Source organism: Arachis hypogaea, chromosome 8 (genome assembly GCF_003086295.3).
Source record: "Arachis hypogaea cultivar Tifrunner chromosome 8, arahy.Tifrunner.gnm2.J5K5, whole genome shotgun sequence".
In the NCBI taxonomy this organism is placed as follows: domain Eukaryota; kingdom Viridiplantae; phylum Streptophyta; class Magnoliopsida; order Fabales; family Fabaceae; genus Arachis; species Arachis hypogaea.
In genome coordinates, this window is record NC_092043.1 from 27585287 (window position 1) to 27597184 (window position 11898).

The following is an 11898-nucleotide window of genomic DNA, read 5'->3' on the forward strand; positions in this document are numbered from 1 at the left end:
TTGTGATATATTGTAATGTGAAATTACTTTCAATATGTGTTATGTAATGATATTATGTTCTAATTTAAGCTTTTACTTTAGAACTGTATTATGATTTTATCTCATCATTTTTTCTTAGATATCAAGTTGACGTATTTTTATTTATTATTATTATTATTGAAACGAATGTGATATGAAATGTACCAAAAAAACTCTCACATTTAATTTATTTTATTGTAGTCTTCTATCTATTCTATTTATTTTTATTTTCTTCTTATTCATTTTATTTTCTTTTCAAATGTTATGTAATCTATCATAATTTATACCAATCTACTTCTATTTAATATACTAAAATTATGTTTTTCTCCAACTAATGAAAGTGATGTGTCACTTTTTTGTGAACCCATTTTTCTTCCAAAATGATTGCACTATTTCTCTCTTTTAAATTTATTTTTAAAATTATTTTTAATTGATATAATTATATTATAATTAGTATGTAATGAATGATACATAATTATACTAATTTAAGATAATCTCTTTATTATAATTATACTAATCTCTTTTAAATTTATTTCAGAAAATTATCTTAATTATAATTATATAACAATATTATACTTAGCATTTAATGAATAATTCATAATTATATTAATTTAAAAAATATCTCTATTATAATTATATAAAATCAATAATTAATGCATTATTAACCTAATTATCAATCAAAAATATTTTTAACTATTTTAATTATATTGATTTTAATTATATTAATATAATTCTATTTTTTATTCATTATCCTAAAATTTTATTAGTGACAAGTTATTATTTTAATGGTGACCTATATAATAATAATGATAATAATAATAATATAGAAAATTATATTTTAGAGAAATATAAATTGATTATTAATAATTAGTTATTAATAATAATGATAATTATATGATTAATTTTTAGTAATCATTAAATATATTTAATATAAATAACCAAGTTTAATTAATTAATAAATGAAAAAAATATTATTGGACGATTGTAGAAGCAACAATATATACATATTAATAACCAATTTAATATTAATAACGATAATTATTGTTATTATTCAATAATAATAATAATAATAATAATAATAATAATAATAATAATCTTTTCTTTTATTAAAATACTCATCTAATTGAATTAATATAAATATTTAATGAAAATAAAAGAATGGATTTTTTGGTAAATTTGTTAGTTGCTCAACCGATTCATCTTATTTATTGTGATTGAGATTGATATATAATCATAAAGATTTTTTTCCTCCATTAATTTTAGTAAAGAAATCCATGACGTAAAATAAAATAAAATAAAGTCAGTATCTACTTTTTTTCTCAATATTTTTTATATTTACGGTAAATATTAAATGTAAAAAAGAAAAAAATAATATTAATTATTATCACTTTTATTTGTTTACATTCATAATTAAATTTAATATAATTATAGTAAGTCTCTATAATTATAACAATTTATATCTGTTACATATATAGCAATTATATTATATATAATTATATATCTCCTCTTTTATATATATTTATTAGCAAGTATTTCTATTTATATAATCTACTTAATATATTAAAATTGGATTTTTTTCAACTAATGAGTGAGGTGTGAATTTCTCATGAATTCATTTTCCCTCCAAAATAAATGCATTTAATGAATAATGCATAATTATATAAAATTCATATTTAATACATTATTAAACTACTTATCAATTATCAATCAAAAATATTTTTAATGATAATAATAATAATAATAATAATAATAATAATAATAATAATAATAATAATAATAATATACTTCTACTTAATATACTAAAATTGTATTTTTCTCTAACTAATTGAAGTGAGGTGTCAATTTTTCATAAATTCATTTTTCTTCTAAAATGAAAGTACTATTCTCTCTTCTAAATTTATTTTACAAAAATATCTTTATTATATTTATATTACAATTAACATTTAATGAATAATGTATGATTATACTAATTTAGGAAAATATATTTATTATAATTATATAAAATTAATATTTAATGCATTATCAACTAATGAAAGCGAGGTGTCAATTTTTTATAAATTTATTTTTTCTCCAAAATGAAAGTACTATTCTCTCTTCTAAATTTATTTTAGAAAAATTAAAATTCCATGCTAAATATAGGTGGCAAGTAAAAAAAAAATAAGCAAGTTCATGGAATCAAATCATATTTCTATAACATATATAAGAATGTATATTTTTATTAAATAAAAATTGAATTTCTGCACTTCATGATGGGCGTGACATACTTCTTAGTGTGTTTCTTAATTTATTTTTTATAACTCATTGAATACAATTTATTATAGCAAATTAATTATATCAACTAATTGATTTGATTATGTATTTAAATATCACACTATTTATTATAATTTATATCAATCAAATAATTGTAATTTATTATATCAATTATTTTAATTCATTAATTTATAAGGTACATAATAACATAGATGATTTATTACTTATAATGATTAAATACAATAAATACATATTAATTTAGTTAAAAAAATCATTGTCTCCTATGTTTTCCTATTTATTTTTTCTAATTCATCAAATCCAATCAATTATAATAAATTAATTATATCAACTAATTAATTCAATCAATTATTTTTTAATTTATTTTTTGAATTCAATAAATCAAATAAAATTAATTATACTAATTATTTGTATTGACTAATTAATTTGATTAATTCTTACAAATATTTTTGTTTAACTTATTTTATTTATTTAAATATAACTAATTTGTTATTTAATTTTATTAGGATAAATATCAAATTCTATTTCTAATATAAAAATACAAATTTTATTCATTTCATTTTTATTTTACCACTATAAAAAATCATATATGTTAGAAGAAAATATCATTCATTTACCAATTACTCTTTTATTGGGTAGCTTTTACAACAATTCTTTTTCTTCCTATGAGACGTCGTCACAAGAAGGTAACTATCATGGATACAAATCAGCACACACTCTTCAACTCCCATGCTCATCATTTAGAGCAATATATGATATGTTATCCATTAAGCATTTATAGACCATGGTATTATCATGTTTGCATAAATAAATAAAAAATTCGTAATTAAGTTTAAGTCATTTACCTATTTGTGTGGTATATTGTAGTGTGAAATTATTTTTAATTTGTGTTGTACAATGATATTATGGTTTAATTTAAGCTTTTATTTTAGAATTGTGTTATGATTTTATCTCATCATTTTTCTTAGATATTAAGTTAATGTATTTTTATTTATTATTATTGAAGCAGATGTAATATAAAATTTGTAAAAAGAAAAAAATTCATTCAATTTATTTTATTATAGTCTTCTATTCTTCTATTTTTTATTTTTTATTCATTTTATTTTCTTTTTAAATATCATATAATTTATTATAATTTATACCAATTAATTAATTATAATTTATTATATCAGTTAGTTTAATTCATTAATTTATAATATACATGATAAAATAGATCATTTGTTACTTATACGTTTATTTTTTTAAAATCTAAATCTGAATAATTATATTTTCATTTTTTGTTATGAACAAAATATTATTAATAATGAATAATAATTAACCACTCATACTTTTCAAAGTGTTTGGATGATTTTTATATTTATTAATATTAATTATTGATTATTTTTTCATAAATAAATTATATTATAATTTGATGTTATTTCATAACTGATTAATGTTCATGAAACTATGTTACTCTAAATTTTATATTTTATAAATATTTTATTTAAATATAATTTTTTACCATAAAAATGTATTATTTTTAATAATATCATAATTTTATTTTTTTAATTATTCTAATTGAATATTTTATCAAATACTAATTAAAGTCATTATTCCATTAATACTAAAATAAAGTTACAAAAGGATCCATAGGGTAGAATAAGTAAAATAATGTGATACCCACATTGCAATATCCAAATGAAACAACTTAGGATTTAAAATTTTTATCTTTCTCTTTCTCGCCGTTTATTATATTATCTATTCTATTATATAAAAATCGAATTTTTACCTTTAATGATAGAATCAACGTAACATGCTTCTGCTTTATTTTGTTTAACTCATTAAAGTCAATTCATTATGATGAATTAATTATATCAACTAATTGATTTGAATAGATATTTAAGTATCACACAATTTAAAATTATGTATTTTAATTATTTGATTTAATTTTTATTATATATAAATTTAAGGAATAAATTAAAATAAGATAATTTATTACTTATTTAAATTGAATACAACAAATAAAAATTAATTTAGTTAAAAATTTAATATTTTCTAATCTTCTATACATAAAAATGACAAAACAAAATTATAAAAATAATCTTTTTATCACTTTTGCTATTTTAATTTTATTTTCTTTGCTTTTTTTATGTATAATTTTATTTTATATTAACTTTGTTTATTTAATAATAAAATATACTCATATTAATACTATCATATAATAGAAGTTTAACCCAAGTTCAAAATGCTAAAACAAAAAAAGAAAACAGTGGATATATGATTAGAGAAAAATGTATAATAATGACAAAATATATTAAAACTTGGATTTTTTCTCCAACTAATAAAAGTGAGGTGTTAATTCCTCATGAATTTATTTTTTCTCTAAAATAAAATCACTATTTTCTTTTCTAAATTTATTTTAGAAAAATATATTTATTATAATTATATTACAATTAACATTTAACGAATAATGCATGATTATACTAATTTAGAGAAATATTTTTATTATAATTATATAAAATCAATATTTGATACATTATCAACTAATAAAAGTGAAGTGTCAATTTCTCATGAATTCATTTTTCCTCCAAAATGAAAGTACTATTCTCTCTTCTAAATTTATTTTAGAAAAATATATTTATTATAATTATATTACAATATTACAATTAGCATTTAATGAATAATGCATAATTATAATAATTTAGAAAAGTAAAATAAAGTCCAGTAATTTATCTTCCGACTGCACACGTGTATAGAATAACTTTTAAGAATGAGTCATGTATAGTAAATACGGTCGATAATTGTAAAATTATATACTAACATTGATATAATATTATTTCACGTATATGTTTTGCAGGCATCAAAGAAAATAAAGTGTTGAGTTGTTTTTTAGTAGATTTATATTATTTATTGTTTATTAGAGAATTTTATGCATTAGAATTCTCTAATAATTTCTTATTTATTTTGAGATAATTTTGATATGTTCTTACTTAACAGTAAAACAACATATAAAACTTTGTTGGTGGGTCTAAATATTATTAAGTTATTTATGGTCACATTGAATATATATGTTTGATTTATTGAAAAAAGTAGATTACTAAAACCAATTAATAACTATTTTAGAATTAATATATTTAACTAGCTTAAGAAAAAACAAATAATACATAACATATTATATTTTTATTAATCAAATTATTATAATTTAAATTAATTTTAATAAAATAATTTAAAATTATAATTTCAATCTTATCACGTGCATGACACGGTTGATTAAACTTGTTTTGATTATTATATTTGAGTGAAAAAGGTTGGGCTGCTGTAATAAAACATATCAACAACGTGTTCCCATTTCTCAAAGCTTTGTCCGCATCTTCAGTTTTCTGCCCCGCCCTTTCCTCAAGTCAAGGGCCGCAATATTCCATCTATCCATGTTGTGATTAATTGAATACTACAATTATTTTTATTAAACTATTTTATATTCTTCATTAACCAAATAATATTTTAATATGATTAAATCACTATATATTATATCTAAGTTGTGATGATCGACTTCAATTGTGTTACAATTGTTATTTTAATCAACCAAAATGCTTTTAATACTGTACTTGAATTCAGAAAAGAAAAAAAAAAGATGTATCTTAGAAATTCATAATGAATCAAACAGAGTGGTAACTATTTTCAATTGATAAAGTGTTTAGCAATTTACAAAAATAAATTTAATACTTATGCAAGTAGTAATTATGGGTACAATAAAAAGAAGAAATAATGATCATCAAATCATTATACCAATATATAATGACTGATTTTAATATATAAATTAAATTTTATAATTAAGATTAACAAATAAAATTAATTGAATATTTTAATAATTATATATAAATATATAATAACTGATTTTAATATACAAATTAAATTTTATAATTAAGATTAAGGAATAAAATTACGGAAATATCTTTAATATTGAAACACTTGAAATGATTCCGTGCATATATTGAAGTGGGTGATGTCATGGTTTCAAAATGGGCTGAAGCAATTGACAGGAGGAGCATGCGCAGGGGATGAACGGTGGATACGCAACACTACTTATTATAAAAAATAAAAAAATAAAAGTAAATTAGAGATTGTGGAAAGAGGCATATAAATAGTGGATGGTTGCATAGGTGGGCAAAAGCATCATCAGAAAGAAGAAGGTAAAAAGTTAGTTGAAGAGAAAAAGAGAGAGAGAGAGAGAGAGAGAGAGAGAGAGAGAGAGAGAGAGAGAGAATGGGAAAAATGGTTAACGAAGAGCAACAGAAGCAATCGCAGAAGCAGGAATTTCGAAAGGGGCCATGGACTGAGCAGGAGGACTTGAAGTTAGTTTCATTTGTGGGGCTGTTTGGAGACAGGAAATGGGACTTTATAGCAAAGGTTTCAGGTTTGAAGGTGGCGGGAGACACTTGATAGGTAATGCTTATTTGGGCATGATGCTTTTTGAAACCGCCACTCCCTTTAACCACCCAATTCTATATATTTTTGTTGTAGGTCTCAATCGAACTGGTAAGAGCTGCCGCCTCCGCTGGGTTAACTACCTCCACCCCGGCCTCAAACGTGGCAAGCTCACTCCCTTTGAAGAGAAGCTTGTCTTGGACCTCCACTCCAAGTGGGGCAATAGGTACATCAAACAACTCTTTCACGTGAATCATATTCTTCAGATATAACTCGTCCAATTCAAGTTGACTTTATTTTTTTTTATAGATGAAACATATTTTGGTAAATTAAATATACTCAAAACTATAAACTTTCTTTCAAATTTCAAATTTATTCTATTGATAAACAAGTTATAACATAGATAATATGTAACTACTTGTAATAACTGAATTAAATGGTTATATTTTTTACGAGGAAGTATAGAGAGCCAATAGAGAATATGTACAATATGTACAATGAAAGTTTAAAGATGTTCGATTCAGTAAAATATCAGATGTTTATTATTCCTGATACTCGAATGGTTATTATAGATAATATGAGTGTATTGTGTTTAAGAAATTAGTAGTATTTTATTCTGGATGTTCATTTTTTAACTTATATTGAACTAAATAAATAATCCATTATACACATTATACAGATACTTCATTGACTCTTCTTCTTTAACATGCTCTCATGGTATGTATAGATGGTCAAGAATTGCTCGCAAGCTGCCCGGGCGCACGGACAACGAGATCAAGAATTACTTTAGAACTCACATGAGGAAGAAGGCTCAAGAGGAGAAGCGCGCGCTTGCATCACCAAGTTCTTCAAGCTGCCATTCCTCACTCTCTTCAAACAACAACAACAACCAAGCTGTTGATTCACATGCTTCCAAGAAAGCTGGAGAAGAGAGCTTCTATGACACAGGGGGGCCGGTCATGACTGTGGACTGCTCAACCGATTTGAAGGAAGAAGAAGGGTTCTCCATGGATGATATATGGAAAGATATTGAGCTTTGTGAAGAGAAGAACATTGTTGTTTATGATGGGAATAAGAGTGAAGAGGGTTGCAACTTCTCAAGTCCACCATCATGGGAGTATTCTTCTGACCCACTTTGGGTGATGGATGAACAAAGTGTGTTATTCCCAACTAGTGACCCATATTTTTCCTCATTTCTAACTGGCTAATCATCACTACCATTTATTCTTTTTCCCCCAACATCATCAAATATTTTGTTCATATATAGTAATGTGTGTGCTTTTAGTATTAAGAAACAAAGTCTCTAACATGTGTATAGCTAGCACCATATAATAGTTCCTCCAAGTTTATGCCATGCTTTATTTCTAGCTACATATAGTGTGATATAGCAGAAATAAATTATAATAGCCGCAAGAGTAACTACTACTACTCTATCTATAGTTTCTTATGTCAATGTCCCAATGCCTTGCTTATCTACTTTCAAAACAAGGCATCTCCAATATGAATATGTTATGTTCTGTTATTAATGTAAAATATCAAGCACTTGTTTATTTTATACGCCTATACTAATATAGCTCTTCTTTTATTATTAGTTAATTACCATCAACTAATAACATGCAAAGCATATATATAAGATGAACCAGCAGTGATGAGGGTGCCATTTGAACATCATAACGTGATCAAAAGAATTCAATTTGTGAATTAGAATGAAAATTATAGTAGAATATATCAATGAGAATAAAATAACTATATACTTAAAATACAAAAATTAGTTTTTAAATTCGAATATAAGATTAAAAAAAAAGTATTATTCTGAAATTATAATTTATTGTTGACTGAAAATACATAACTCAAATTATTTCCTTGTATTTTATATCATACATCACAAATCTTTAGCAAAATAACTTTAGTTTAATTTGATTTTGTTTTCACGTCTCTAAGAAAAAAAAGTATTATTTTTATCTTAAGGTGTTTTGGACTTTTGGCCTTTTATAACATTTTGTGAAGAAACTAAGATTGGAAATGACTTCATATGTTTTTATTTTCTTAATATTTTTTTTTTCAGTAGTTGCTGACCAATTTTGGGTGTAAGACTTTTCTTCATATAAAGTGAAGATTCTGTATGTGATTGGAATCCTTGATATTAATCAGTTAATTAATCACACTTTTCTTAATAATGCCCGCATCCAACTTTGTTCTTTTCACACAGAATATGTAATTTTCTCTTTTAATATTATATTATATACGAATCAGGTTCGGGTTCTACTTTAATTTATCCTTTCATCTGTTCAACTACTTAACACTACTACTCTATACATGTTACACACCATGACCACAAAGAAGCATGACGAGTAGCATAATAAGCGTCGCATATTCTTCATTATTTTTTACTGGAGCTATATAAATTACCAAAACCATTATACTCTCAACGAAATGAACATTGCTTCAAATAAAAGGAGATTTTAGAATGGAACATAGCTCATAGGAATCAACTTCAAAAAAAGAAAAACAAAGTGAAGGCAGAAAAGTAAAGCCATCCCACGTATTTGGAGTTTAATTAGTTGTTTTAGCCTTTTAGGTGAGTATGGTGCTAGTAATCTGTGACGGGGAGCGGTTCATGAGTGTGGTGGTTAATAAAGAAAGTGTCGTAGACAATAGCTGCAATAGCTGAACCAATGAATGGGCCGGCCCAGTAGACCCAGTGGTTGGCCCAATTCCAGCTAACAACAGAAGGCCCAAAAGATACAGCTGGGTTCATGGATGCACCATCAAATGCCCCACCGGCTAAAATGTTAGCACCCACAATGAAGCCAATGGCAATTGGAGCAATGATCCCAATGTCACCCTTCTTTGGGTCCACGGCAGTAGCATACACCGTGTACACCAGACCAAAGGTCATCACAATCTCAAACACCAATGCATTCGATGCTCCAACCCCAGAAGATAGTGCAAATGCAGATGTTTCCTGCATCCGAGCAGATTGTAGTAGGTTAGAACTATAACTATTTACTAAATTTTTTTATCAATTTAATTTTGATGCACTCTCAATAAAAATGTTTTATAGTAAATTTAATTTTGATGCACTTGTAAATCTTTTTTAATAGGCTTAAACTTTTGAGAGAAGTTAATACTTACTAGTCCGGCTGTGGCGAATTTAAGGAGCAAGCAAGCAACAACGGAGCCAAGCAACTGAGCAATCCAATAGAGAATGGTTCTGAGGAGAGTGATGTGGCCACCAATGAAAGCGCCGAAAGTGACGGCAGGGTTGACGTGGCCGCCGGAGATGTTGGCGGCAACGGAGACTGCAACAAAGAGAGCAAAGGCGTGAGACAATGATGCTGCCACTACGCCAGCTGGTGTTGCTGCGCCATTGTTTGTCAACTTATTATAAGCCATGCCGGAGCCTTGTCCGGCGAAAACAAAGATAAGCATTGAGATGAACTCAGCGAGTGCGGCCTTAAGCGCATCGCTTTGCCTCAACTCAGAAGCATTTCCAATCACAATTTTAGAGATCGGCATTCTTCTTAATTGTTTTCTTTCAATCACTCGAGTTGTTGCTCTCACCTTTGCTGCAATGCTGCTTTTTATATATGAGAGTGTTAAGGCACGACGAGCAAAATTCAAAAAGAGGAGGGAGGTTGCCTCCTACAGTCCTACTGGCTCTCGTGAAGCCACGTGTACGCTTTGATGGCAATTCTGTGGCTGTGCCAAGACTTTTGACCGACCATTGCCCCATGGTGGGTCCATCAATCATGGCCTGAGCTTTTGGACCAAACCCACATTTTCTTTTGTAGAAAACGGTGTGGTAGTTGTGTTGGATTTATTATCATTCATTATCACTCATTATTGTTCATTATTATCATAGGAGGAAAAAAAAATTGGATGGTCTCTAGTATTAAATCTAATCCTTTATTACTTTTTTTATATTTATTTTTGATCCTACTTATAAAATTAAAGGTAAGAGATTGTATTTCATTTTCTCAAGTGTTGAAAAAACTGAAAAGGATTCATTTCTTTTTTAAAACAAACTGATTTTATCAAATTCATATGATGCTCTAAACTAGGCTGTTTACCGTGGAGTAGAGTCCACGTCAATGTAATCTTCCGAAGCTTCATCTTTAATCTTATAATTATTATGTGAAATGTAATTAACGATGATAACTATGTTACATAAGTTTCAATATTAAGCTGCAAGTTCAAACAAAGAAGCCGATACATTTTTGTCATTTCTAAATGCCTAAATGTTTAATGTGTTTTTTTTTTAGAGAAGTTGGACACTAGTGGTTTTGACTTGAATACTTAAGCATCTTTGATCTGTACTTGTAATCTTGCATTAAACTCGAGTACTCAACATTATACAAAACAATAATATTAATAGGCAATGCAATAATGCAGAGAATTGACATGCCTCTTATATATTAGACTCTGTATTCGTCCACAAATATGAAAGATTAACAGCCACACCGCACACCGATGGCATCGAAGAAATTGTCACAATTTTTAAGATTATCCGCTGCTTCTTGAAGATAATTTAATTTGTTTATTATGAACGGCTGAAAGGGCTGATGTAACTTTAAACCAAGTTGCCTTTTAATTTGTTAATCGTGCCATAATGAGAACAACACTACAGTCTACAGATAGATCTCGCTCCATGGATATAACCACTTCCCACAAAATTATTGGGACGGCTTTATCTGTTCCTAATATTTAAGGAATAAGGCTGAATGCTTAATTACCATGTGTGATACATGTTCTTCATGACAACAGAACTTCGATGAAAAAGCCCATAAAAACAAACGTATCCTGAATTAATGAGTAAAAGTATAAAATAAACCAAAAGAGCAGAAATTTGATTAAGGATTACGTGGGTTCTTCTATTTAGTACGAAAAACTAAGCTTATTAAATACAAAATAAGAATACCAACCAAGTGCTATACATAATTATATGAATTTCCTCGAGATTGTTTCCTATCAAGATAAAAAAACCATAGATTTGAAAGGTATTAAAGCGAGAAAATCTGGATATATAACCATATAAGCATAAGAGATACTCGGTAAAGATAATTCCCGAATCCAATTTGCTCTAGATTAGTGACCTTAGGCTAATGCAATAACATGCATACATAAGAAATTAAGAATCATCTGCATTTGCCTAGTTTGCCTCTACTTCTTGTGCATGAGTATAATCTTCCTTTTGCCTAATCTGAA

General features: G+C 26.1%; 2 protein-coding genes across 3 annotated transcripts; one reads left to right on the top strand and one right to left on the bottom strand.

Moving 5' to 3' along the window:
• Window positions 1-6221: 6221 nt before the first annotated feature.
• Window positions 6222-8248, top strand: LOC112706723 (transcription factor MYB48). Of its 2 annotated transcripts, XM_025758162.3 has the most exons (3): window positions 6287-6708; window positions 6787-6916; window positions 7418-8248. In XM_025758162.3, exons 1-3 carry the CDS (start codon window positions 6654-6656, stop codon window positions 7896-7898), a joined length of 666 nt encoding a protein of 221 aa, XP_025613947.1. In that variant the 5' UTR covers window positions 6287-6653; the 3' UTR covers window positions 7899-8248. The 2 variants fall into 2 exon arrangements, with proteins under 2 accessions (XP_072057790.1, XP_025613947.1); XM_072201689.1 differs by having other exon boundaries at window positions 6222-6916.
• A 794-nt stretch (window positions 8249-9042) lies between these two features.
• On the bottom strand, window positions 9043-10330 carry LOC112706724 (aquaporin TIP1-3). The gene is made up of 2 exons (XM_025758164.3): window positions 9826-10330; window positions 9043-9655 (listed from the first exon to the last, which is right to left on the bottom strand). Exons 1-2 carry the CDS (start codon window positions 10207-10209, stop codon window positions 9281-9283), a joined length of 759 nt encoding a protein of 252 aa, XP_025613949.1. The 5' UTR covers window positions 10210-10330; the 3' UTR covers window positions 9043-9280.
• Window positions 10331-11898: the final 1568 nt, after the last annotated feature.

What these genes read in the sequence shown, in the direction of transcription:
- LOC112706723 (XM_072201689.1), top strand. Translation starts at nt 6,654, where the DNA reads ATGGGACTTTATAGCAAAGGTTTCAGGTTTGAAGGTGGCGGGAGACAC. An exon ending in CACTCCAAGTGGGGCAATAG is followed by an intron (nt 6,917 to 7,417) that starts GTACATCAAACA and finishes TGGTATGTATAG; the next exon opens with ATGGTCAAGAATTGCTCGCA.
- LOC112706724 (XM_025758164.3), bottom strand. Translation starts at nt 10,209, where the DNA reads ATGCCGATCTCTAAAATTGTGATTGGAAATGCTTCTGAGTTGAGGCAA. An exon ending in AATTCGCCACAGCCGGACTA is followed by an intron (nt 9,656 to 9,825) that starts GTAAGTATTAAC and finishes GCTCGGATGCAG; the next exon opens with GAAACATCTGCATTTGCACT.